The sequence below is a fragment of the Strigops habroptila genome, chromosome 7 (assembly GCF_004027225.2).
Source record: "Strigops habroptila isolate Jane chromosome 7, bStrHab1.2.pri, whole genome shotgun sequence".
Classification (NCBI taxonomy): domain Eukaryota; kingdom Metazoa; phylum Chordata; class Aves; order Psittaciformes; family Psittacidae; genus Strigops; species Strigops habroptila.
The window spans coordinates 53,628,608-53,656,504 of NC_044283.2; the positions used below are offsets into that span (position 1 = coordinate 53,628,608).

The 27,897-nt window shown below is 37.5% G+C and overlaps 2 protein-coding genes across 8 annotated transcripts in view; one reads left to right on the forward strand and one right to left on the reverse strand.

Annotated features, from left to right (window-relative positions):
- Positions 1-13,129, reverse strand: part of TBCK (TBC1 domain containing kinase) — a 99,603-nt gene extending 86,474 nt beyond the window's left edge. The window contains exons 1-3 of one of the 5 annotated variants that reach the window (XM_030492836.1): positions 13,014-13,129; positions 7,693-7,927; positions 5,163-5,235 (exon numbers count right to left, since the gene is read on the reverse strand). In XM_030492836.1, the coding sequence (XP_030348696.1) occupies positions 5,163-5,235; positions 7,693-7,885 (266 nt within the window). In that variant the 5' untranslated portion in view covers positions 7,886-7,927; positions 13,014-13,129. Of the gene's footprint in view, positions 1-5,162; positions 5,260-7,692; positions 7,928-9,390; positions 9,463-9,604; positions 11,145-13,013 lie in introns of those variants that run through there. The other 4 variants (XM_032920068.1, XM_030492835.1, XM_030492838.1 and 1 more) reach the window with 4 other exon arrangements.
- Positions 13,130-13,347: 218 nt separating this feature from the next.
- The window catches only part of AIMP1 (aminoacyl tRNA synthetase complex interacting multifunctional protein 1), a 37,754-nt gene continuing 23,204 nt past the window's right edge, over positions 13,348-27,897 (forward strand). The window contains exon 1 of one of the 3 annotated variants that reach the window (XM_030492841.1): positions 13,348-13,425. In XM_030492841.1, coding sequence (XP_030348701.1) covers positions 13,424-13,425 — 2 coding nt within the window. In that variant the 5' untranslated portion in view covers positions 13,348-13,423. The other 2 variants (XM_030492843.1, XM_030492842.2) reach the window with 2 other exon arrangements.

The window sequence follows — 27,897 nt, forward strand, 5'->3', positions numbered from 1 at the left end:
GTTTCTGTGAGGGGAAAGGCAGCAACAGGAGACAATCTATGCTAAAAGGAACACTACGGGAAGACTTGCAGTCAGACTAAAGATTACTTACAGGAATAAAAATACTCCTATATGAAGAAAAGCATCATTGGACAATACATAAACAAGTCTGGACTAATGGCTAATCTTCCATCATAGCTTTGGAAATAAAGCATTGGCAAGAAACTAAAGGAAAACTCTTCAAACGCTAAATGCCCAAACTAGAGACTCTCACACATGCTTAGGAAAATAATAATTTTAAGTTTGTTTATTAATGCTACTTCATTTTACTACATCATTTACCCTTGCTAAATGCAGGCTCATTATGACATATGGATTTCTCATGTGAAATTCCAACACAGACTTGATTCAAAGCAGAATACACTCAGCCCTTGAAGTTCTGCTCATACACAGCTCTTCTAGTCAAATCGTGTAAAACCTTCAGCCTTTTGATGACTTGCACCTGTCTTACAATATTTTTGAAGAATCCCTGGATACTCAGAAATTGCTTTTCCCCTCACCTAAAAATCTCTTTTGCAATGTAGTTTCACTTCAAGTTTGCCAGAAACACACCAACAGGAAGGATAGCATAAAGAAATCTAATCCAATCACTGAGCAAACAACTGTGTAATGCAGTCAAATAAAATGTACTCATCTGAATCAGTCAGATCATGTTTTCTCCAAACTAGTAAACAGCTGCAGCCACAGTCTGTTTCCTATCAAATGTTCCGTGTATAACAAACTATACCTTGTACCTCTGACGGTTCACTAGTAATTTTTCAAAACCATGACTTTCAAAACATATGACAAGTATGTTTTACTGAAGAAAGGAATAGGCTCAGATTGCCCAAGCCGTAAGTTGAAGACCAGTCCAGAAACTCTATTTTAGTGCCAAAAGTCTGCTGAATGTCAGTATTTGCCAGCATTTTTATTACTGTGAATACAAGTGCAGACCAACTTCTTCAAAGAAGAAACACACTTCAAGCGTGACAGAGAATGAAAAGCTCTCAACTCGTATTATAACAGCACAGGAGCAGAGAAAATAACTCTACCACTGTCTGGAAAAGGTATCCCAAAGGAATAGTTGTAGATGTGTTTAGAAGATGGAGAACCTTAAAAAATAAAGGCACATCTGACATTCAGGTCTGTGGTATCAACAGTGCTAAAATAACTGGCAACTTTGAACAGCTAGTAAAATTTTGACGGCCACAAGCATGAAAACTACCCTTAATGAGACTGTTGCAGTACAAAACTCCTTCTCATAATTTTTTGTGACTTATTTTCAATTCATTCACAAGAAAATATCCTTGCATGCACAAGGCAATACAGAAGAAGCCAGCCAGACCAAGACGTTTTCAAATCTCTGAACAGCATCAAACTATTATGAGCTTAAATCAGATACTTATTATTTTTTGCTTGAGTACCTACATGAATTCCTAGCCCTTTAAAATTTAACTGACTCCTGAACATGCTTCCAAGAGCTGATTTTGCACTAATGCAACTGTTATAAACTAAAATTAAGTGCGTAATTTCTCTAACCCAGAGTAACAACAAACAGAATAATAAATTGGGAATTAAACAAACAGGAAACAATGACCCAGATGATAATCTCTCACACAGAGGACAATGGAGACTGGTCTAGTAAAAAATGAGACATCAATGCCTAAAATTCTTATCCTACCCTATCCTATCCTAAAACTCTTATCCATGGTTGCAGCCTGAGTTCCCTGTGGCACAGAACCCCAAAAGAGCTTCCCTGCTGTTATTGTGATGCCCTGTGGAAGCACAGTAAAGAGATTTGGAGTTAATGTCACTTTTAGAAGCATTAATTGTAGTTATGATGTCTGTATGGCATAAAACCTTGAGTAAAAACCAGAAAACACTCAAGAACTGTATTATATTCCTTCTCTGCATCTGGTTACCTATGGTAAAAATTGCAAAGAGCCCACTCATTTCATCCATTTGAGAGTTCTTGAAATTTACCTGATAAGAGTTCTAACTGCAGCATATGCTCCTTCTAGGTTCCCAAATATACATCACTTAAAAGAGAAAATAATCTGCTCATAAATTACCCCTTACTGGCATCACCCTTCGAAAGTGAAGTGGAACATGTTAACTTTGAGGACAACGACACACTGTCTTTGTAATTCCTGGAGACTGCTGTCACAGTATTGTTGGGTAATGAATGAATTCTTGCATATCATAAATAACCATAAACCCAAGTTCTATAAAATTTTTGGTGGTATGCTTAGTAAAATGACTTACTGCACTGTGACAGAGCAGATAAGATAAATGGTTAGAGCTCTGATTTCTAGTATTCGGCCCCTATGGGCAACTGATGCATTAGAATCAGAAAACTTGGTGAGACTCTGAGGTTAACAGAACAAAGAACTCCCTTGCATTTCTTTTTTCTAAATATAATTCATATATTAAGGAATGTGTGCTACACTTGATGCATGACTTCAGGAAAGATTAACTGCAAATAACTAGCAAACAGCTGTATGGCCTGTTTTCCAGTATGTATGGAAAGATAGACAGTCCATAATGTAATGTCTTGAATTTCAGCACTAACATAATAGAAGATTTCCTGCTGATTTTACATCAGCTTGTGGTACAGGTGCAAAGGACTTAGGTTACTGGCAAGCATAAGGAAAATTAATCTAGAAAACAGAAGAGCAGCTTCTTACATTCCATAAACAGTTTATAAAATTAATTGCAATAACACACACATCAACTCCGGATGTGTAACCAGCTATGCTATCATTGACAATACAATCAGAATACATGGAAAAAGCCAAATACTTCCCTCCAAAGGTAATTGATATAGACAGATCATATAACCAGTAACTGGGAATTGGCCCATCCAAGTTATTTCTGGAAATTTATGGGTCGCACATAAGAACCAAAAATGTCTGTTTTCATTAAAAAAAAAAAAAAACCAAAAAAAAAAACAAAACCAAAAAACAGAAATAGAGGAAAAACATCAGTCTTGCAAGAAGCTTCATTTGAAGTGAACATAATTTATTTTTTAGCTACTACTGCAAAAGCTGTAATTTACAGTAGATGAATCACTAATGCCTCCTAAAGCTATGAACATAAATACAGGCTATATTTTAGCCCTATGCCTTAGGTGTTACAGCTTCCTGAAGAAATCCTAATTGGCTCATTAAAAAGAAAAATCAGATACCAGAACAACCTACTTTAGTAAAAACTCTCACAAGCCAAGAGGAAAAAATAAAGCCGAGCTTTAGGCATCTACTCTTAACAAAGCCACAGCCAAATAGCTGAGGAAACTGTTACAAACTAAGTAACTTCTTTTAGCATGTAAAAAACCCAAACTGCGTACCCTAGCAAAGTATTTAAAAAGGTCTCAAAAATCTTTCTGGATGCCACAAAACACATCCTAGTACAGAGGGAAATAATGGATATGCATACAAACCACAACTACTACTTGAGAAAGTTTTGTTTATAGAATTACAAAGAGAAACAATTTTTTCTCCTCTCAGAAAAGGTTATCTTTCCCCATGCAATACTAAAGCTGCAGGATTAAAGTGCAACAGAAGTTAGAGTATCTACATAAGTATACTGTAACAAGCAATTCAAAGCAAATTAAAACAGCTCCATGCATGCTTTCTCCAAACACTCAAGAGGCAGCAGGCAGCCTGGGCGGCTTCTCATCTGACACCAAGATACACATGCTCAAAGAACAGTGTGAGAACTGAATGAAAAAGGAAAGCAAAGAGCTTATGATGCTTTAACCATTTCTGGAACTTTCCACAATAGTAACCTGATGCAAAACCGTGTGAAGGTCTGTAATCTATATCATGCATGAAAAGCCCTTTACACCTGAATACCTCACTATCTTAAGAAAAAATGGAAGCCATATTTGCCTAACATTCCTCAAGCTATAGTCCTCTGCAACACGTAACATCATACAAGCTTAAGTTCACAAAAAGCTAACAAGCAGGCACGGGGCATTTTGCACTTAGATTTACCTCTGCCAGACAACACTGTTAGCATCCTATTGACGGGTTGCAAGGCTCAAAAGGCTACAGATCCAGCATTACTCCTTTCATACAAATCTAACTTGAGATGAGCCACGTGAAGTCTATCTGGATAGCTCCTGATCAGACAGATTCCACCTGAGACGCCCAACATTAACTGGCATGACACATAAAAAATTGATGATTATTTTACTGAGTAATCATCATTTCTATGTTTTCATGAACATCAAGAGAGATGAAATCTAATGTTTGCTCTAAACTGTTCAGAAACTAGAATTAAGAGACTTTGGATTTCTCTAAATGTGTTTTGTATTTATGTATTTGTCTGTTTTGGAAATAACCAGTTAGCCTACAATGCCTTGCTATTCCAAGCTGAAATAATGTTTCTCTTTTTCCACTCTTTGCATTTTCTGTTACATATTCTCTAGGACAGGAGACCATTTCTTTGCTCCAAAGGTACTAGTGATAGACTTTTAAAATCGCAGTTAACACGTTTAGCAACAAGTCTAATGGGAATTTTGTTTGTTTGAATCTTTAAAGATACAGCTCGACTATTCTATACATCCTAGTATGAAAGCAAACATTCTTGACATTCAGCCTTTGGACTTAGTTTTGACCAAAGCCTTGCTGAACTGACTGTATTAACTCAAATTCAGATCACTTACTAGCACCCTAGCATATGTATCTGACATTCTGTCCACTTTCTAGTTAATAAATTAATACATTTTTGCATATGAAAAACACACAGATTCTGTCCTTTCTAGTGAAAAGTTGTATTTCATCATCTGGCAGGCATACAGTCTTCAAATTCATTCTTAGGAAGATACTTATCCAGTCATAGGTTTGATTTTATTTTAAAGAAGAAAACCCAAAACTAGTATTACAAGACAGACAGGATGAATTACAAACATTTCAGTTTTAAGCAAGTTCCCCATAATTCTTTTAACTTTTAGAGTTGTATGGAAGTAAGTACTCCCTCTTACAGGCACATGTTTTATCTGATAAACAATGTCCTTAGGTTATACTTTAACAGAGTATAATTTATACAAACCAGTAAAAGCTATAAAAAGGCCTGGGACTCTGCCATAGATGACATATGAAACTACAGTGAGTGGACCTGAGTTTAGCTTGGCACCTTACCTGACTGGCTTTCCTTCTCGTAGCAAATCTTCCAGACTCTCCTCACAGTGCTCAGCTGCCACAACCAGTCTCTCTAATTGAAAAAAGTATAAGAGGACTAGAATCCAAATAATGCAATGGGAGTACAGGCTTCTCAGTCTACCTATTTGGCAGATCTAAAATATTTTGTATATTGTATGGAAAATTACACATAATCACACATTAAAAACGTACAACTTCTGGATATCACCACCATTTTCATTCATGGGATACAGAAGATTATCTTCCTGTTTCCTCATGCAAAGTACCGTCAATCCATCTATCCAGTAACCTCGTAACAAATGCTGAACCCCTCAGTCAATGTCAATCAAATTTGACTTAGGATTCGAGGTCTCAAGGAAGACAAGCACTTACAAATTTGCAGGAACCTGTGAATGGGTTGTTGCGAGAGAGACTCAAAGGAATGCCAGCTTTGAGAAAAGGGACTCGGAGTGAGCACAGGAGTTTTAGTCCTGATTAACCAACTAGCACATTACTAGCTCTAGTATCATCTGCCCAACAAATAGTGACAGGACTGGCAGGGATCCCACAAGTTTCAAAGATTGATGGGCTGGCTCTGAATACAGAGGAAAAGACAAAACCATTTCTGCACTTAAGACATCAATTATAAAGTAGGAAAAGAGTCTAAGATGTTACATAGGGGTGCGAGATAACTCCTAAATAAGCTAGGCTTTGCTCCTTACACTACTCATAGAACAGCTAGTAGTAAATGTTCAGATTCAAAATGTCATCAAACTATTTAAAACATATTCTTGTAAGAAGACTTACAGTAAGATAAAGATGGAAAATACTTTGAGGAACACAACATCACATTAAAGCTGAAATGCTTGTTACTCAACTATGTTTCTCCTTTCTGAAATCAAAGGACCACTTACAGTTTCTTTGGAAGAAAAATTCTGGGATTGCCTTCTACAATGCTACTAGCAAAGATTTGCTAGTAGTTTAATGAAAAAAAAAAATCTGCTTGAATGTTTTTCTATTACTTTTATATTTACTTTTTCAGGGTCTTTGGCGGGGGGAAATGTATACATCTAATGTTTGGGGGTTTTTTTCCACTGTTTTCTTAGTCTGTTTTTATATTTCTCTATAAGAGTAGAAACTGACATTTACAAGAAAAATAACAATAAATCACTATGCATAGGGTTCACAAGTGAAAAATTCTTTCAGTATCAGAACGATCAGATCTGCCACCAAATTTGCTATATTATTTGAAAACGATTAACTGCTACTTAAGCACTAGAAAGAAAACAGTCTCCTGACTTCATGGTTAGACATTTTATTTGCTATCCTTCAAGTTACTTCAATTATCAGAAGATTATTTCTCCTTCATATTTACACACACCAAACTTTCATGTCATTGACTCTTCACTGCCAAAAAGGCCAGGTTTTCCTATTTAACTGTATCTTTTATTTACTAAATGTTAGCTAATGTTTCTTAACCTTTCATCCCTACCAGTGTTGTAAGAAAATCCCAATTTCTGTTTCAAAAGGTACTAGCAAAAACAACATGAAAATGAAGAAACTTTCTAGATCTCCTGATGGCAGAAAATGAAAAATATACAAGCTTGAGAGCAAATAAAAACACATAAAGAACCCCTCATCCCACAGAATACTTCCGTGTTTGGAGTTGGCAATATTCTAATTTTCTAAAGATTTGAAACATCCTCTCATACTACATTCTAAAGGGGAAAAAATTATTTTCTCTACTTTATGAAAGCCTGTAGGTAATCAAATACATATAATCCATTTTCATATGGGAACATTGTGATTTAGAAGTTAAAGGTGGCAACCACTTAAATCGTCACAGGTGTTCCAGCCTTTTTGTGACAATTAAGTGCTGTATTCCTGCTGAGCTTGAAACAGAAGAAGATTATCTGGAGTAGGAAAAAAAACCCAACTGAATCCTATTTGAGTTAACTATAACTGTGATAACAGTTCTTAAAAAAAAAAAAAAAATCTGGACTAGAATAAAGTAATTGTTAGTGGGAGAGATCTTAAAGAGCTAGAACAGAAAACAAAATAAAAAATACGGGAAGCTTGCAGCTAAGACACAAAATGACTGCAACAGCTAGGTCAGCTGCAACGTACAAGAAACCTATGACATGAAAATGTTCACAAGATTAGATTATGGGTGTACGAGCTCAGCGTCAAAAATAGATGTATTTCAACGTCCTACACAAAAACATGGCACAGCAACTGAGCACAAGAATTTTAGTGAGGTATAAAACCAAGAAAGTTCTTGGCTTTTTTCACTTAGCATATCACAGAACAAAAGAGGACAGACAACTAACCTCTGCCTTGATTCTGTATAGAAGAAACAAAAGCACCAGTACCACCAGTCACAGCAAATGTATAGAGTCATTTTGAGACTAAAAACCAGCCACTTTCTGGTGCAATAAAGCCAATATTCTGCTAGGTCACTGTTAGATACACTGTCACAAAAATATCACTGTAACCATACATAAAATTTCCTTATTAAACAGATACTCACCATGTTTGCCTCTGGTAATGTCAACATACTGGCAAAGTCTGGGATGGGTGATTGTTTTAAGGATTTGAAATCTCCCCAAAATTTTGATGGAGTTAGGTGTCAGAGGAAGTCCATTACTTCCACAAACATCATGTGGCAGAGCAGAAGCAAAAAAGGTGGAGACACCCATCTCTGTGTCTTTTAAAGGAAACATCTTTTTTGCACAGTCTTAAGTCCTTCAGAGCAATTCGTGTTCCTTAAAAAGAGAACACAGAGTAAGAATTTATCTGCAAAATAGATAGATTCTTGTGACTGAGCTTACTAGTTGTTTACTAAATAATGCAATTTAAAAGGTTTGGGGGAATGAGACTTTTTGCATAATAAAAACAACAATAACAATACAATGCTGCTGCACCATAAGCACTACATTTGAAAATCAAAAAACAGTGATAGTTTTAAGAACAGATTTAAGAACCAAATAAAACTATTTTAAAAGCAGATAAATGCTTTAATACAAGCAATCTTCAGGTGACTACCGTGATAACTAACAGTAACTTCAGTAGGTTATTCATTACTAAGTAACAGTAGGTTATTCATTAAAAAACAGTCAAGGCATGAAACAAAGTCTTCTAAAATACCTTGTTCCCAGCACAAAATTCCCAGTAAAAAACCTAAAAAGTTTCTTCTGTGACTCTTGAGTGACCCCAAGACAAGTTACACAGAGATGCTTAGACATGAAACATTTATTAAGTTTATGAAAATGGAAATTATGGAATGTACCTTCTGCTTTAACTAATAGAGTCCAATTTAAAACACAAAGCAAACACAAGACTGTCTCATCTGTATTTTTCCTCCTGAATGCAGACAGGAGATATGCACATTTAAATGCTAATACACATTATTATATTAAATATGAATGCACAGTATTAAGCAATCAAACTTCAAGGAAGAAAATAAATCTGAAACAGCATTGAGCATTGGAGTTTTTCTAGTAGTATTTTTGGTATTAAAGGTCTCATTTGTAAAGCTACAATGCTTTCATATCTCATGAATATTTAATATCTTCTGGAAAGGATTTATTTTAGGATGCCAACAATCCAATTTAGAGTTAGAATGTTCCATTGGAAAGACATAAATTGGACTGAATGCAAGCACAAAGACTTATTGGCATGCAGCAAGTTCCAACTGGAAAACTTTAACTGAGTATGTGTATTAAGACCCACATTCCTATAAAAACATCATGTCTGCCAAATGAACTACCCGGCTTCAGAAAGAAAATACATATTAATGAGGAAGAAAAAACAATAAATCTTGATTTAAAGGATGAATTATAATCTTGCTTGGCACAACAGTTCTCTAATACTTGCTCTAAAAAAAATAAAAAGTTAATATGATCAGAGTTGAGGAGAGGGAGAGTAAAATTATGCCAAACAGCGAGATGCATTATGTCTCTGAAAAGCAAAATACGTAGGGTGCAATATTCACTCAGGTAAGAAATGTTTTCATTTTTACTGTAGAAAAATAATATCCTCTATAATACTTCTCTAATACACTGCATTTGCATTCAGTGGACATTTAGAAAGGAATTTTTATTCAAAATGTTAAATACCAAGTCAATAATTATTTTGAGAGATTAGACTTTTCTTGCACTTGGCCTACAAGGATGAATTAGGCCACCTGCAATGCTTTCAACTAGACAACTGCAGATTTATCATTTACCTCCTTTGGTTAGGAAGCACACAGGCAAAAAGGAAGACATGATATAAGCAAACAATCTATCTTGTCAGCAACCTAAAGGAATCAATAAAGAATTTTAACATGTATGCATTAAAACAAGTTCTCTTATTACAGAGTTCATTTTGTGCAATCCTCTAAAACAACAAAAAAAACCCCTCTCTGATGATGGAGAAGAGCTAGATCTGTCGATACCTACCTTCACAACCAAACTCTGCTCTCTGCCCTTAATTCTCGACTTCCACAAATTCCAGGGGCTGACTTGAAAAATAAATCAAGTAATCACAAAACCTAAAAACTTAATCCTTCCAACACCTTTAAAAAGGGCCATACGTTACAGCTTAAATGAAAGGGTTTTTTTTAATGAAATTATTTCAGTCTAGTCATTTATCCAGTAACTTACTGACATTTCTAAATTCAAACAGAAATGTTATAAATATTTTTAAATTTCACCTGAAAAAAGATCTCATCTAACTATTTTTAAAATGGGTTTTTTCTTTTTTTTTTTTTAATCCACATCAAAGTCTGGCACAACTATAAGCAGAGAGAATGCTGCACATGTGAATGCATGCGATTTCACACCCTAAACTCACCTTTTCTATATAGAAAAGATACATATTGCATTAATTTCATGATTTGGAGGAATGAATTATGTCCTGTAGAACTTCCTTATTACTTTGGAATAAAAAGAGGAAGAGAAAGGTTTGTTATTTTAAAGTGACACCGGAAACAGCTAAGGTAAATTCAATTTCGGAATTCTGAAAATTCAATTCTGATAATCCAGAACAGTGAGAATGGAAGAGGAAACAAAAACTTGTCTTATTAGTGTCATCTAAAATTACTGAGCCGTTGTTTCCAAAGTACCATTTATTCCGTATATGACAGTCTATCACATCTGACAAAGATTACAAGTCCAGAAATGGCCTGTTTTGCATCCAACCTCTCAATGACCTTCCCTAGCCCACTACCTCCACCCAAATCTCCCTTAGCAACCTTTACAGTACGCAAAGCCACTAATCAATATTCTCAACAAAATCCACCCTAAGCAGAAGACCTTTACAAATTCCTATTTAATATTCAGATTAGCTCTACTTCAACAATCTTCCACTTGATAGCTTTTCCATGCCCAACACTGAGAAATAAAACACAAAACCCCCTCACCTACTGAGCAATTTATTTGCTTCTCCGAATACCTACTGCTCTCAAAGAACAAGTATTTTTTCTTCAGAATTCAGCATTTTATAGCCATCATTTACAACTTTTTCACTGTGGCTGTGCTAAGGCAGTTGAGTCAATAGACACGAAAAACTTTGCCCTTAAAATTAACAAAAAAAAAAAAAAAAAAAAAAATCAAACCATAAATTTGGCTCTCAGAAGCAAACACTGCACACACCAACCTGAATGAATCCATCCTGTGAAACACACCGTGAAACACATCTATGGTTTATAAAGGATCCACATGCAGAAATAAAGACAACTAGCCATGTCCTAATACCTGTTAGCAATTTGAAATGGCTAGTTATTTAAATGCCTCCTGAGTATCCAGGTGTAAATGTCCCTTGCCTAATGAAAGCAATTTTTCAGAATTAAAACATAATTATAATCAATACTGCTATTGAATTATTTTTAAAGCAATTAAGAACAATTTCAGGAGAGCAGGTGACCCGAACATCCTATGCTTACACGGGTCTTCATTAAAACACAGAATTTTCAACAAAGCAGGCTATTTCATATGAAGAAATTCTTTCACAAAAATATCTTTTCTTCTGCTCTTAAGTCTTAAAATATTCCCGTTGCAACAATAGTAATTACTAATTTGATAACATAAGTGAAATAAAAGGTGCAATTTTAGCAACAGTGTTACTACTTCAGAAAAAAACAAAACTGTGTGATTTGCCTCCCTCTGTGCAGCATCACTTTGCTATTCATAAAGTCTATTAAAGCGCACATAAGAAATTGAAAAGTTGAATTCAGATTCTTATGGAATGGAGCACAGAAAAAAAGTATTTGTTAGGACGACCACAAACAGTGCGCTGGGACACATTCACTTCATAATAAAAAGTATTAACTTATCAGCTTAATTTTTGCAAGGGGTGGGGAAACTGTGGATTAAATTTAATTTACCTCACAAACCTTTTTTTCATCTGCAGTATAAACACCATAACGTTGCTTAAAAATCTAAATGAAATCAGAATTGTGTTTAATCAAATGTTTTGTCCTGTGGCATAACATCAAAACGTTCTCTTTTACAAAATTGTCTAACTTTTCTAAAATTCATTGAAGTAAGAAGTACTCTACCTATAAATAAAGAATAACAATGGAGTCATGGGCAGGTAACTACAGACTATATACACATTAGGCATACTTTAAACACAAACAAACAAATTGTTGTTTTGTCCAAACTAACAAATTCAGAGCAGGAAAGACACTTCAGATCACAGTTACACCAATTCAGCAATAGATAAAATAAATAACTACGCCGGAATTTCCATTATAATGCTATTACTTTAGATCAACAGAAAATGCAAACCAGATTTTGACAAGGCTCCAAAGTCATTATTTTGTCTTCAGCAAACAATTTTGAGGGGAAAAAAACCCCCCATAGAAGTATCACAGTGTTTCTGGCACATGTAGCTAACAAATATTTGAGGAGTTATTTCATGAAAATACTAAATGGTAATTCTTTTCCCTACTGTTATGGGGATAATAAAGCATCACTTCACTCAAGTGAAATGTAAGTCAACAGGAAAGATTAAAAAATGCTCTATCTCAGTAGTGTTTGGAGAATTTTGTGAAAGATACAGGAAAGCCTCTGTATCCTCTACAGGTGTTCGCATAAGAAGAGTTCCTGGTAGTTGCAGCATTTACAACGTTACAGCATAGATTAAGATGTTGCTGCTCTGAAAGCCAGGCATAAGGGTTAGTGAAACTTACAGACACCTCGAGTTTCATATCTGCAGCTAGAACATTTAACTAGTGGGAAAAAACAACAGCACTTGGATAGCACGAAAAAACCTTATCGCCTAATTTTGAAAGATCCAGATAGACTTTTGGTCACATCGCTCTGTTTTATAAACATATTCTTTCTTTTACTTGTTTATCAGTGTCTTTTGGTTACTGCTAGCCTGCCTGTTCTGCTACATCAGTGTCCCTATGCACATAAAAATGTTATGTTACCACTAGATAGTGTATACAGTACACACTGCTGTTCAGGAATTAAATCCAGTAGAAGTCAGACTTAACCAGGCTGCTAAAGGACTGCTGGAAGTGCCGGTAACCCCGAGCCGCTCCAGCAATCCTAAGGCCCTATGGAAACAAGAGCAGAGCCCCCCCCAGCCCTCAGGCGCTACACCCAGGTCACTTCGCAGCTCGACAAGCCGCGGAACGGCTGCGCTGCCTTTCCCTCCGGCCCCGCACACCTCCCGGCGCTGCAGGGAAGCGCTCGCCCCGCACACCACTCTTTCAGTCCCTCCATCACCCACCGACCACCGGCGAGGGCTGCCCTCAGCGGGGGGTGCCGGCCTGGGCACAGCCAGGTGGGAGAAGGGAAGGAGAAGAGAGAAGGAGAGGAAAGGAGGGAAGGAGACGAGGGCCGGGGCCGCGGGTACCTGCCCAAACGCCGCCGTCCCCGCTGCGCGTCCCTCCCACAAGCGCGGCGCCGGCGCCCCCGCCCGCCCTCACGGCTCCGCGGCGTCACTCCCCGCCTCCAGCGCCAGAAGGACCCCGGCATAGAACTGTCTTGCGCGGTGCCTGACCTTTCTCTTTGTTTGGGCCTTCAAAAAGGCAAAATAAAAAAGAGAGTTTAATAGTTCCCCCGCGCTGTTTGTGTGTGTGCTCTGTCAGTACTCTGGCAAAGATGTGTTGGGCACCTTGGCTGTAAAAGCTATGCTTGCCACGGGTAGTGAGGCTTTCCTAGGCGCCTTCTTTACAAACCTCAGGCGCTCGCGCAGGCAGTCCGAGGGGAGAGGGTCCTTTTTCCCTCAGCGGGTGGAGGTGTGTGGCGGCGGCTGCTTGGTTCATGTGAGTGCCTCCCGGAGGGGCCCAGCTGAGTCCCGGCACGGCGCGGCGGTGGCCGTGTCCCCTCAGCGTGCTCCCAGCGCGCCCGTGCGTGACGTGGGTCGGACGGCCCTCGCTGCTGGGGCCTCCGTTGTGGCGGTCTGATGCCCTGGGGCTCCCCCGCGGGCCGGGCCGAGCTCTCTGGGGAGCCAGACAGGGCTCTGTTTGCCGTGAAGGGGACTGGGGGGGGATGTCCCTGCGGGCTGTGTGCTGCGGCGGTGGTTGAGGGATGCCGCTGCTGTCCCTCTGAGGGCAATTCCCCTGCAGTGGAGAAGTAGCATAAGGGTTTTAAAATAGAGGAAATCGCGTTCGTTGTTATTGAATTTGTATATGGGGTTTAATCACGGGGCTTAGTGTGCCCTGTAGCTGTAGGGTGGCACTGCAAATACAGATACCGCGCTTTGCGGGAAGCGTGCGCGTGAGGTGGTTCTTCCGAAATCAGTTGCGTTCCTTTATTTAGCCCATCGACTGAAATGACAGTTTGGAAGCGGTGTAGTGGTGGGCTGTTAAGCAAAATGCTGTAATAGCTTGGGAAGTATGTGTGTATAGAGTTTTGCATAGGACCGGCTGTTACTAGTTGAAAAGTAGATGCTTTCTCTGTTTTGGTAAATGGTATATGTGTTTCTTATGCTTTTGCATAGACTTCAGTGAGTGAAAACCAGTTTTAGGTCAATCCTCAGTAGAGATACTTGCAAGACTTAATATGCAGGAAATTCTGTACAGGGATGCATGGATTGGATAACAGAGATGAACTCATGATTTGTTGCTTGTTAGATTATGATACAACTCCAGAGCTAAGCAGCATATGGCAATGTTACTGAAGTATTATGTATCTTGGACTACTCAGTAAGTGGTTTCGTGTTGGGTTTAGCAGCTGGCAAAATGAAAATACTACTACAAAATATCCTTGCATTTCCTGATCTTTCCATTTCTTTAACTCAGATTATTTTTATTTTTTTTAATACAGTCATTGCTTTTCACAAGTAGTTTTGCAATTCAGGATACTTAAATGAAATTTGTGGTAAGGTGTGGCAATGGTCATTAAATATAACATCTCATTTTTGTATGTCCTTATTTTCACTTACAATATTATTCTCAAGTTACGTTTAAATAAAATATGTTATTTGACAGACCTCTGGGAAAGTAAGCCTAAAATCTGTAAAATAAAACCAAAGTCCTGAAACTGAATTTTTAATACTGGGTATTATTGAAAGGGATAAGGCTTTAGAAATAAGTAACAGATAGAACTTTGACAAATCTTATCAAATAGTCAGTACAGTGGGTTTTTTCGTCCTTTTGGTTTTGGAGATGTTCTCTGAAATTACTTTTCTCCTAAACGTATTTTACTGAAGTCTGTTTAATACAGTATTGTTATTTCAATTATATGTGCTATCCGAGAAGACTAGCAATGAAGTTAACTGTATGCCACGGTGTGAGGAAGCAAGCAACCCCCTGGGACTTCTTATGCTTTGCAAAATCCTTTAAGTCAATTCATGGCCTTTTCTTAAAGTTGTTCCTGAAAATCAGTCAAGGGATTCTAGTCTACTACAGTCTTTGGCTTTCTACTGACCTGGAAATTTCACAATACTATGCTTTAATGAAAAGGAAACTATAAAATGTCATGTGAGTAATGCTCCATCATACAAGGCTCATGGGTGGCATTCCTCCCTGATCTTGTTCTTTCTAAAGTCGCCTGCTTAATATCCTTGATAGAATCACATTTTTGAAGAACAGAGTCATAATTTAGAGAATGTTGAAATATATGTATTTACTGTAATGTTAGTCACTGAAATTTCATGCTATGTGCTTGACACGCTGAATTCCTAATTCAAATGAAACATCATCACAATAATTTGATCAGTGTTTCCAGATTATCTCTCATGCTTTTGTTTGTTTTTCTTCCATAAACTCTGCAGAGACCAGGTTGTTTGTGATGTGTTGTGTGTGTGGTGGTGTTTCTTAAATTATGACTAAAGTAGACAGTAAAAAATTTGATTTTTGTATTAATCTGTAACATACTGAGATACAGTACACTCATTTCAGTTGACATGAAGCTTTAAAAATAGTTTCTGGAAATATTGTCAAAATGCCTCAAAGTATTTCTATATATAACACACTTTATACTATAGAACTCTGCTAGGTTGTATTATATGATAGTAGGTCATAACAAAAGGTAATAATCAGCTGTAGTGATTTGTGGGCTTGCTTTTTAAATCAACAGACCACTTCTGAAGTTGCTGCTTTGTGTAAATTTACTAATTAGCAGTAGAATAAAATTTAAAAAGTACCGGTCTCTCAGCTTCCCTCCCACGAACATGAAAGTAGAATAAATAATTTTATGGCTGTTATGTTACTCTGTTCATTTCTGAAAAAGCCCAAAGCGGCAGCACAGGTAGCTTATACATTCTGGAGGACAAGAACTCAAATAATGGCATCAGAATGAAGAGCAGATCTTGAACTGGCAAGAAAAAAAAATGTATTGAGATGCAAAATAGGAGATAAGTGTTATCTGTGACCTCTCTAGACCAACAGTGAAAAGAAAAAATTGAACTCTTGGGTGTCTATAAATCCCACTTACTTTGCAAGTCCCCAGAAGCATACTGGGAAGATATCTCTATAATAAAAATAACGGAAAGCAGTTGTCGTCAGAAGATGATCAAGTGTGCAGGAAGACAAATCTGGTATCTACCATAACACTTTTGAACTTTTCTGATTATGTTTTGATTGCTGAATGTTGCAGCTCCCATGTGAATGAATTAATTCATGTTTGTCTCTTCAAAGGGAGTATTTCCTAAAACTTAAAGAATGTCAAATGTTAGACAACACAGGTAAAACTGAAGGGTCAGCATAGAGAGCAGCTGCAAGGAACATCAGATGTGAGTAAAGTAAATAGCATCTCTCATTTCTTGTATAGTGATATTAATTATATGATGTCAGTCCAGCAGAGACCCCCGGAAACCCCTGTTGATTTTCCTACTAAACAGTTACCTGTATGGTTCTTATTACCGTCACCAAGAAACATTTCCCTTGTTAGATATCCTGTCATACTGGGGTGAGGGAAAAATTGATGTTTGGTTTTCATTTCCATGGTTGCATTAGTGTTAAACAGTAGGGGGGAAAATATTTCCATGGTTACGTTAGTATTAAACAGTGGTGGAGGGAAGTCTCTTATGACTTTTTTCCCCTGTGTGGTGGAAGCCATCCTTATTCATAATTTAATATGGTTTCAAAAAGATTTGGCTACTTCTCAAAGCAGTTTTCTGCTTTCATTGTTTGGGTTTTGGTTTGGTTTTGGCTTTTTGTTGGTTTTTGCGTTTTGTTGTTGTTTTCGGTTGTGGGTTTTTTGGTGCTTGGGGAAAAAGTGCTTTCCTTTAAAAAAAAAAAAAAATGGCGAAAACTGAAAAATGGTTGACTGGCTGGGCTTTGTGACCACAAATCAGTAAGTCATCAGTTAAAATTTTCACAAGTTTCTTTTCTCTTGGAGAACAAGAAAATATAGTGCTGTCTGCATTATGACATCAGAGGTCAATTTCTTCAGTGCGAGTGTAAACCTAATGCACTGGTGTTATGCTTCACAGGTGGTTTCTTTATCCTGCTTTCACAGTTAGCAAATCTTTGATGTGTGTTTTGTTCTCCCAAATAATCACACCTCAATATGTGGAAATGTCACATTTAGAGGGGTAGGTTTTACTATGTGTTTTTTGAAGTTCAATAAAGTGCAGGGATATAAAAGAAGGAAGTATTACTGGCTTTGTAATGCTGGATGACCTTAGCGGAAGAGGAGCAAAAGATCTCAAATTCATTCTAATCTATTATACCTTAATCACTTCTGACAGATGTTTGTGTAACCTCTTTTTAAAATCTTCCAGTGATGGATATTCCACAACCTCCATAGGCAGCCTGGTCAGTCAATTACTCTTAATTGAAAGGTTTCCAAATGTCTAACTTAAATCTTCCTTGCCTTGCCTTTTCCTGTCTGCAGTAGACCTGGTGAACAGTTTAGTCCCATTCACATACCAACTTCCTTTGTATTTGAAGAATGAGACCAAGCCTTCCATCTATCTTCTCTTCTGTAGACTAAACAACTGCATTTTCAAGCTTTTTGATCTTCTTTGAAGTGTCTTTAAGAAGTTGAGAGACAGGAAAGGAGAACCTGGACAAAAGCAAATCTCTGTGACAGTTGTGGGGGGTCTTGAGTATGCATGAGTGCAATGTGAACGTTGCTTGGGAAGCCTCCTGAGCAGCTGAGACAGTTTGCCTGTAATAAAATGTGGCTAGTCAGGCCTTTCCTGACTTGCCTCTCCTTTATTTCGTCCTGTCTCCCTCACATTTGTCAATAGAAAAGACAAGTTTGAGCTGATTTCCCTGCTCCCTGTTTTTCTTTAAACTGGAGGGGAGATGCATGACAAGGTAATAGATTTCCAGATGAAAAGTTGTTCTTCTGTGTACTGTTTGTTGCGTTGTGTTAATTCATTAGTTAGTTGCCTTTACACTTTTTGAGCCATAAAGTCTTCTAATGGTGAAGTCTGTAACAAGTACGACACATTCTGCAAGCAGGTATTTCCCTGCCTGAAACTGTAGTCTCTGTAGCTCCAGTTTGTTGTATAGACCTGATAGACAGAACAAGGGAAAGCACTTATTGAATATAAGAAATATAAGCTTTTAATTTGCTTGGTTAGTGTGATGGCTCCAAATATTTTGAGATTGTCACTGTATTCGAGTATTCCTAAACTGTCCAAGTTTATAGTTAAATAAGGAAAGTTTGTTGCCTGAGCATGCTCTGTGCTACTGACAAAATGCTTGTAAATTTAGCATGGTTAGAAATTTGTAATTAATTATAACTGTGGTTTAAGCATGGTAGTCGCTGGCATTCCTGATGACAAAATTTAGTGTGCCAGATCCCTGTTCAGTTTTCTAGGAGACATGCAAGTCATGACCTACTCCCAGGTAATACTTTTATATCAGGTGATCGGCCAACACAAAACCAAATTAGTTTAATTTGTAGGATTTTTTTCTGAATGTCAGTTTTGACCTTTTATTTTTCCCCCTAAATAAACTATCTCAAAAATGTCATGCCTTTCAGGACTGGCAGATGGCGGCTGTTAGTGTCTTCTTACTTTCTTATTGCTAGCTTGTAAAGTAGTTTGCAATTTTGGTTTTCAATATCACATTTTAAATAACTGGCTGGTTCAAATGGAAAAAGAGAAGGAGCAATTCAATCACTTGTTTGTTCCTTTGTATGTTATTTATTTGCTATGGTAATTAGTCTATCTTAGTAATTCTAATGCTGCTGCTTACAGGCTAACATTGAGCTGCATTAGCAGTAGTGTGTGACCACCAAAGAATCAGTTTCTGAGTCATCATGCGTATTCTTCTTCTTGAATGTCCTTGGCTCTGTTCCTCTTCTGTTACTCAGAAGTTCTTGTGTCCTACCATGGGATCAGAGCAAGAATGGGGGATAAAAGTAACTAGGTAAATAAGTCAGCATCTGAATATCAGAATAACTTTTTTTTAAGTCTTGGAGCAGAGCACCTTCCAGTTACTCACTTTCGTGGTTTGTTTTGCTTCATTCTGTTTTGTCAGAATATGGTCAATTGATCAGTGGCCTTCTGGTAAGGTCACCCATTCTGTCTATAGAAACTGAGGAGGGGATGTTTGTCCAAAAAACCCTTATTGCTCGTGTGGAGTGTAAGTTTTATACCTTTAAAAGTAATTCATATCTTTATTAATAAGGTGAGGGAATCATCTCTGCCTACCAATATGAAAGATAAGGTTTCTCTTCAGTTACATTTAAAACCTAGAGTCATGATAGTCTGAAATTGATCCAGTTTGGTGATTAAATACCTCAGTGGGAGTGTGTAACAGCAGCTGTAGTAACTTGCTGACACTTGTTGTTTCTAAAGAAAATGGCTGATACCTTACTGAAATGAGAATTAGATAAAGTCCTCTTTGCTGTGTACAATTTTCAGAGAGAAATTCCAGAAAAGAAATGCCTTTTGCTGATCTAGCTTTTGTAATTTTTGTTACACTACACAACTTTGTGTACAATTCTTAAATTCTTATGCCACTTTATATTAACAGCCTAGAAACTGTTCCTTGACTTCTAAAACTCTAGAGATGGAAGCTTAAACTAGCATTCATATTAGAAAGCAATATGTACTGTATTTAACCAGCATCCATTAAATACAATTCATGTAGAAGAACCCATTCTTCTTTTCTCAGAATGCTGGCAAAAAACCTGACAGAGATTCTAGGCTGAATTAGAGAAAAAATGAATTCCTCTTATAACTGCTTCCCTGGTGTGTTGTCTCATATCCGAATTAGCTGAAAGCAGGCCGATTCTGAGATGCTTTTTACATTTGAAAGCAGTTGGCAATCCCTAAAACATTGTCAAAAGTTGCCTTCAGTTAGCAAATCTCTTCTTGAGATCATTTGGTTCAATCTTTTGGCGTAAAATTACCCATTATAGAAGACTTTTATTTCCATTTCCTTCTCATCAGGAGCTTTCCCGACATAACTTCAACCGAGTATGAATTAATAGTTTAAAGATTAGTCTCTGACTTCAGGACCCTCTCTCGGAAACGATCCATGGCTGTTGGATCTGATTTCTATCCCAGAGTGTCTCTCAATTACAGTTTAATATACAGCTTTGTAGCAGCGTCTTGTTTCAGACTGAACGTGAGTGAGCAGATCATTTCAGCAGCTCAGTTGGCCAGGGCAACTAGGGACTGCTCTTCCCACAGAGTGCACAGGCTTGTGCATGGCATGCAAGAGGCACTGCATTTGGTTTGGTAGCAGCTGCTCTGGAGCGAAGGCCATGAGTTCACATTTGTGCTTGTCCTACTGTAAGAGCTACTTCTGTGTCAAGTACTCCAGTAATTGGTAAGTCACACTAAGGAAGTCACTGTTGCCAGCTAGGATATGACACTGAATTGTACACCAGGGAAATTAATCTTTTCTTAGGGGTTGAATTACCCTGGTACATCACAGGGGGTAAGTAATTTCACATCCATATGACCATCTATAAAATGATAAGAACTAGGCACAGATTATTTTTCCACCCCCTTTACATATAGCTTATAAAATTAGCATTTACTGAGAACTTACCTGCAAATTTGCAGGTTTTGAAGGTGCTAAATCAAGGTATTTTAATTGAAAATAATTGGTTTAAAATGGTTGAATTTTTAATAGGATAATTTGGAACACAGCAAACTTAGAATTTAGCTCAATTTGTCTTAAACTATGGGAAAAAAAAAGCAGCTTTGAATCTGTGGGTGAAATATGGCTGTTCCCCAAAAGCTGCTTGGAGAGTTTTTCTGTCAGATGCTGTCAGTCTTACAGCTGACATCAGCCTTCTCAATGTCCAAGATGAGTGCATAAGGGTTTTGGTTTGTTGTTTTTTTTTTCTCTGCACAGATTCAGTATTGAAAGAGAGGAAAATAATTTTCATCCTAGAAGCTTTAAAAGCTGTGAACCTCAAATGCTTCTCTCTACATGAAACTACAAAGAAGGTTTTGAAAGGCAATTACAGGACTGCCTACCTTTTTGGTACCATTAAAATATGCAATATTGCTGTGCTTTCTCTCAAGCAGTACTTAAGTATTTGTAGAAGATGTGGTCCAGAAGTTTTACCTCAACTAACATACTGCAAACTCAATAACAATGTTGCTATTCTGGACTGTGGCCAAAGGACTAGCGAGTATATTTACTTTGAAATCGGGTTATCAAGTGCTCATAAACAGGTATTTAGTAGCAGTGATGTTCCTAATTTAGTTCTTTTCAGCACCAGTGCATAAGCATTTTAGTGAGAAGTTACTCACTACATTATGCAATATTAAATTAACAAGGGAAGTAACAGCTAGAGTGTTGCAAGGATTCTAAAAGGTAATCCAAAAAACTCTTGATGTTACCCTCTAGTTTTAGAATATAGAAAACAAGTCAGGCCGAAAGTAACCTTTTCAGGATGGTTTGGGAAGGTAATTACTGTGCGTCAACTAGAATAACCGCAATAGTCAAAAGTGTCTTTTGTTTGCATAGGGTTTACATTAGCCTTGGCAAACTGACTTGCTTTTCAAAATGTGAGATAAGCATATAAAATCTGAGTGGTGGTTCTCTGTTAATAAGAATTAAATTATTCTCATTTTGAAAAGAAAAAGGCCTGTGTTAAATATAAATAGCATTTGCTGTATAGGAAAACGTGGTGTAGGTTGGTGGTTTTTTTGTGGTTTGTTTTTTTGGGGGGGGTGTTTTTTTGGGTTTTTGTTTTTGTTTGGTTGGTTTGGGGTTTTTTGTTGTTTGGTTTTGGGGGGGGGCTGTTTTGTTTTGGTTTTTTCAATTTGAAGGGCACCCTTCTGGAAAAATTTGTTTCAAATCAGTAGAAGATCTGAAATAGCAATGATGTAATATAACCTTTTGGTGGATATCCATGTCTGAGCAGAAGCTGGCATTTTGATTTCAAGCATCCTTTGAATTTTTACTTTTTGCGCTTCATTTAGAAATGATTGACAGGTAGTTGCTGTACAGTCTTTGCTTCAGAAGTTGTTTGGTTTGTTTTCCTGCTGAGAATAGTGAAGTCTTCATCTGCAGAAATGCAAATCTACTGAAAACTTTTTTTCTTCAGAGTTTCTTTCTTTTATCTCCAAAGGGGAAAAAATATTCTTCATATTTCTACCACACAAGTTAAAACCATTGATCCAAAAGGTAGTTGGTTAGAATAATTAATAGTTATATCTGAAGGTTTTTCTAAGTACATGAGATGCTTGCTAGGAATTTTAAGTCTCTTCACTCTACGTCGTGAAAGGAAAGCCCTATGTTTTGAGGCTGATGCCAGGAATATGCAGTAATGAATACTGCTGGCACGTGGTTTGAAGTGACATGTAACTGCTTCTGGCTGCTGAGGATTAGTTGTTGTCAGCCAACTTTAGACAGCTGAATAAATAATTTTCTCTGCGCAGGGTAAGTTAGTATTTTTGTATAATGTGTGTGAATAAATTCAACACTGGAAAGTACAATTATTTGTGTGATGAATGAAACTGGGTTGTTGCATATGCGTGGGAGGGTTTTGCCTATGTAAATAAGATACTGCAGCTGCAGGAGTTCAGCGAGGAGTACTTTTCCCCTTAGAGCTTTGTTGTTCCTGGTTAAGAGATGTTTGCCATTCTTTCGTTGATTACACGCAGACACATGCACACATAAAACCACACATTTTCAGGTTTAATTTTCTTCACCTTTTGCTTGGTCCACATAAAAGAATACCTAAAGTTTCTGCCTTAGTAAATACCAGCAGTTGTTAATGTGGTTGTTAGATAACGCTGATTCTTTTGCTGTACATCTGCATGATGTCTGCTGAATGTTTTCCTGAATAAATAATGGTTATTTTTAATCTTAGCACTTGCTTTAACTGAATGGTTAAATCCTGGTTTCCTTTAGCTGTGCTACAAGGTACTAGTTTTATATATAGAAAAGCTGATACTAATGTAAAAAGTAATAAATTTCACAGTTGACCTAAATAAGATAACTAGTAGGCAGGTTTTGGACGTGAAGAGTATTGTGAATTAAAACTGAAAAGGGGGATCAATGTTGCTGTGAACTAGCTAACCAATGCCATTATTTTGCAGACTATTGCTGACATAAAATGCATTGCTTAAGAGTATTCTTATTTCCAAATTCCCCAGGTATTTGAGGAGAAGGTATCTTTAAAATGTCTTTTTAGCAGAGAGGTTTTTTGACAAGGGTTATTATCCTAACTGCTCTGACAGACCCAAAAGAAAAAGATTGGATTTTGAGAGAGACTTTTAAAATACATTTTTGTTCTTGAGTGAGGCCTGTCTTAGGGAGAGAGGGTAAACATTTTTCTTCTTTATGTTTTTATAACTGCTGTGCCTGCTCTTAATTAAGGAGGTAGTATGAATGCTCGCCTTTTTAAGATAAAGTTACAAAAATAAGTGAAATACCTAAGAAACAGTGTTCTACTTGGTATCAACAAGTAGATTTCAGAGCAGTTCTGGTTACTGTTCTGCTATCTGATTTATGGGTATTTTACCATGTAGTTATGACAGTAATCTAAAGCTTTCACTCCCCAGTAAAACCCTAGAGGGTAAACTGCTGTACAGATTCTTTGAGTTCCTGTCACATGCTGACCCTGTAGACATGTACAGATGCAGCAGAATCTGCTTATATTTTTGATTGTGTAAGCATATGTGTGTGTCTGTAATTGTAAAGTCCATCACCTGTCATAGAATCACAGAATGGTTTGGCTTGGAAGGGACCTTAGAGATTATCTAGTTCCACCCCCCAACTACGCCAAGTTGCTCAAGGCTGCGTCCAGCCTGGCCTTGCACACTGCCAGGGATGGAGCATTTACTGCTTCCTTCGGCAGCCTGTTCCAGTACCTCACCACCCTCACAGGAAAGAACTTCCTTATATCTAACTTAAGTCTCTCCTGTTTAAGTTTGAACCCATTACCCATTGTCCTATCACTACAGTCCCTACCGAAGGGTCCCTCCCCAGCATCCCTGTAGGCCCCCTTCAGCTACTGGAAGGCTGCTATGAGGTCTCCACGTAGCCTTTTCTTCTCCGGGCTGAACAGCTCCAATCTTCTTAGTCTATCTTTGTATGGGAGGTGCTCTAGGCCCCTTAACATAGAATCATAGAATCAACTAGGTTGGAAAAGACCTTTAAGATCATCAGGTTCAGCCTTTTTATCATTCTCGTGGCCCTCCTCTGGACTTACTCCAGCAGTTCCATGTCCTTCTATGTTGGGGACACCAAAACTGCACAAAGTACTCCAGAGAGTAGAGTAGAGAGGCAGGATCACTTCCTTTGACCTGCGGGTCACACTTCTTTTGATGCAGCCCAGCACACAGTTGGCTTTGTGGGCTGCGAGTGCACACTGCCAGCTCATGTTGAGCTTTTCATCAACCAACACCCCAAGTCCTTCTCTTCAGGGCTGCTCTGAATCTCTTCTCCGCCCAGCCTGTAGCTGTGCCTGGGATTGCCCCGACCCAGGTGTAGGACCTTGCACTTCACTTTGTTGAACTTCATGAGGTTCGCACTGGCCCACCTCTCAAGTGTGTCAAGGCCCCTCTGGACGGCATCTGTTCCCTCCAGTGTGTTGACTGCACCACACAGCTTGGTGTTGTCAGCAAGCTTGCTGAGGGCGTGCTCAATCCCATTGTCCATGTTGCTGACAGGATTGGTCCTAATACCAGTTCTTGAGGAACACCACTTGTTACTGGTCTCTATGTGGACATTGAGCCTTTGCATTTTATGGGGTTACTTGGAGGCATGAGTAGCAGCTACTGTTTTTATTTTGTATTCAGTGATAGTCACTGGAGACACCTTGTTTCAGAAAACAGCTTTTATAAATTAAAAAAAATCCCAAACAAAAAAACCCACAACAAAAAACCACAAAAACCAAACAAAAATAAACAACCAAAAAACCGTCCAAACCAACCAAAAAAAACCACACAGAACTTTTTAATGTAAGCTTTGTAATCCAAATAATTGGATGTATTTGGGGTTTGGAAATCAGTGCTTAAGGTCAAAGAAATAAGGTAGCATTTTGTGGGTGTTGCATCTTTTTCATCATGGGATTTATGTGAGAATTCCTTCTGCACGTGGTGATCGTTTAAGATTCTGATAGAACCATTAAAATATTAATGCAGTAGGATCCAAAACTTACACAGTGCTGAAAAAAATACATACGGCTGTCCAACTGTTTTGGCATATGAGCTGCTACTTAAATTTCAGACGGCACTATAAAGCACAACCAGATGAATCTCTACTGCCAGGGGACCTGGCAGATGTAGTGGGTGTGTAACCTGTTGAGGCTTAAGTCAAGCAGTGCAAAGAAGTTGCTTTTCTTGAGCCATGTTGTGAGCCATCCGTGTCTAATGAATTACTGGGCAGTCGTCTTGGATTAATAAATCATGTACAGCTTCGTATGTAGTCTTTGTGACAGGCCACATCCAAATCGCTTGACTTATCTTGACCTGGACAGAGCTCCATGTAGTCTCTGCTTTGTTTAGTCCTTGGGGTGTCTGCTCGGAAGTGGGAAAGAGTACAAAGTTAATTCAGAATTGGACTGAGACAAGCACTAGTAAAACTTCTCCCTGAATACAAATTTAGCACAAGCTTATAGCCAGGATGTGAATGAAATTGCAAGTACTCTTAACCTTTTGACTGTTGCAGCTGTGGTCTGTTAAGATACGATGAGGTTAATTAATAAGTTGTGGCATCTACTAAGTCTTGAAAGGCAAACTTGAACAAAATACCAAAATAATTTTTACTTCTGACTGTTCAGTTTCTAATGATCTCTACCATACAGATCCAAGTGGTTCATTTTAATTCAAAGTAAGCCTGTCATAATACTCTTAAAGTAAAAATTTCTTGCTTCTACCCTTATTTGTTCTAACATATGCTTGTCTTCATTCATTGCTTCTCCTAGATTTGATTTTTGCCTGTTTCATTAGTGCTGTGGCTTGCTTGTGACTTTGATACATCATTCCCTTCTAAGACAGTCTTGTCTTCATGTTTAAAAGTGATCATTACTGAGTAGCTTCTATTGTGTCAAAATTGTTACCAGTGGATGGGCCTTTTTTTGTATGTAATGTTCCATCACATTAAAAAAAACCCCGAAAATCTTTCATGTTGCAGTGTTTTTCAATATGAAAAAGTTGGGTTGTGTGTGTTTTTACTATTTACAGCCCTTTAAAATAGGGAGGGGGTAGGCTCTTAGGACTACTAAAAGACCTGTCTGCAGCTGGGATTGAGCCTGATTTATCTGGCAGCCAGAAGGGTTGGACTGTGGTCTCCAGAGCTAGCAGATCATTCCTTAGGGCTGGCACTGCTACTTGGATGGACTGTGTTATACATGTTAGTTGTTTGGAATCTGCAACGCAATTATTCTGACTCTCTCAGTGCAAAAGATGTGAGTTGAAATAACATATGGCAGAAATGTACAACTTTGCACAATGTGCTGCTTGGCAAATTGCTTTCAATGCTGACTACACAGGAATTTATAGTTAATGAATACTTTAAAAAGTCTATTTAAGTGCTAAAAAAAAAACCCAAACACGGCTGTTCAACTATTTAAAGCCCCAATCATAGCAATCACTCAATCACTTGTTTGGGAAGATGAGGAATTATAAGTCTGCAAAACTGTATTGCCATACTTTACAATACCATATTACATTTTAGGCTGTAATTCCATTTTACTCATATTAAAAAGAGCATTCTTTGTTTAGCAAAATACAAGGGTTTTTTACAATTTTTACAAGCGTTTAAATTCCATTTGTCTTTTATAATGCCACATTTCTAGTACATGGTAGCAGGTCACTGATCTAGTACTGTAAGTCAAAAAGGAAGTTCCATGATGATTTAGTTGATAATAAGTTATAGATTTTGAGTTTATACACAGCAATTTAGCAATATTGCTCAAAATCTTGATTAAAAAAGTATGTGGTGAAGCTCTGTGTTGGGATTGGGGTTTTTTTGTTTGCTTGCTTTTAATCGTTCTATCATTGTTAGCTGTTGCCTTTAAGTGTTTTAGCCGTTGCCAAAAATATTTTGGTAGGCCTCCTTTGCGGTATGCAGAGGAGGATGTGGATGAGCACCTACATTTTCATCATTGACACATATTTACTTAGGACCTTAAACTGTATTTTTAATTATGTAAACTTACTTCAACAGTGTGAGATTCAGTAAACTTAGGTTTTTCCCTTACAGAGCTAACAATATTCTTAATTCTGGTAAATAACTGATGTGTGTTTGTCTTTTCAATGTGGGTGGAATGATACTTAAGTGTAATTGGGTGCACTAGGTCTTTTTCGTCTTTTATTACAAGGGAAATAGTGCTTTGATTGTGACTAAAATGTCTCAAGCAATGCAGAAGTTATATCTAATATATCTAAAATACTTCTGTTTTCTTTCTCAGCATTACGCTGCTGCCTATGATACCTTAGCCTATTTGTATATGGGTTTAAAAGTCATGTTTTTTTGAAACCTGTTTGTGAACAGCTTCATGTTTTTCTTTATTTTGCAATTAAGGAATTATATTTTTCCACAGATAGAACTGTGGAAAACCTGTGTTTCTGATAAGAAAATCTGATTCTTCTATGTCTTTTGAAGCCTAGAAATATTTAATATTTTAGAATTATATTTGCTGAGAAGGAATATAAAAGGCATGATTGCATTTTGTGACATGTAACAGGTATAAAACCAGTGAAACGCCCAACTTTTTGGGGTAGTGATAGGTAAGTGCATTGAACTTACTAAGTATAGCTGATTTCCAAAATGTCCTAGCCATAGAACTAATCGCTGCAAAGTTGTTACTAAATGTTAGTCTGTTGCCTCCCTAATGAGAAATTGAGAGCTGCTGCTGATGTTCTGTGCTTTAATTAGAATAAGGTAGGGAGATGATCAAGTAAAATCTAA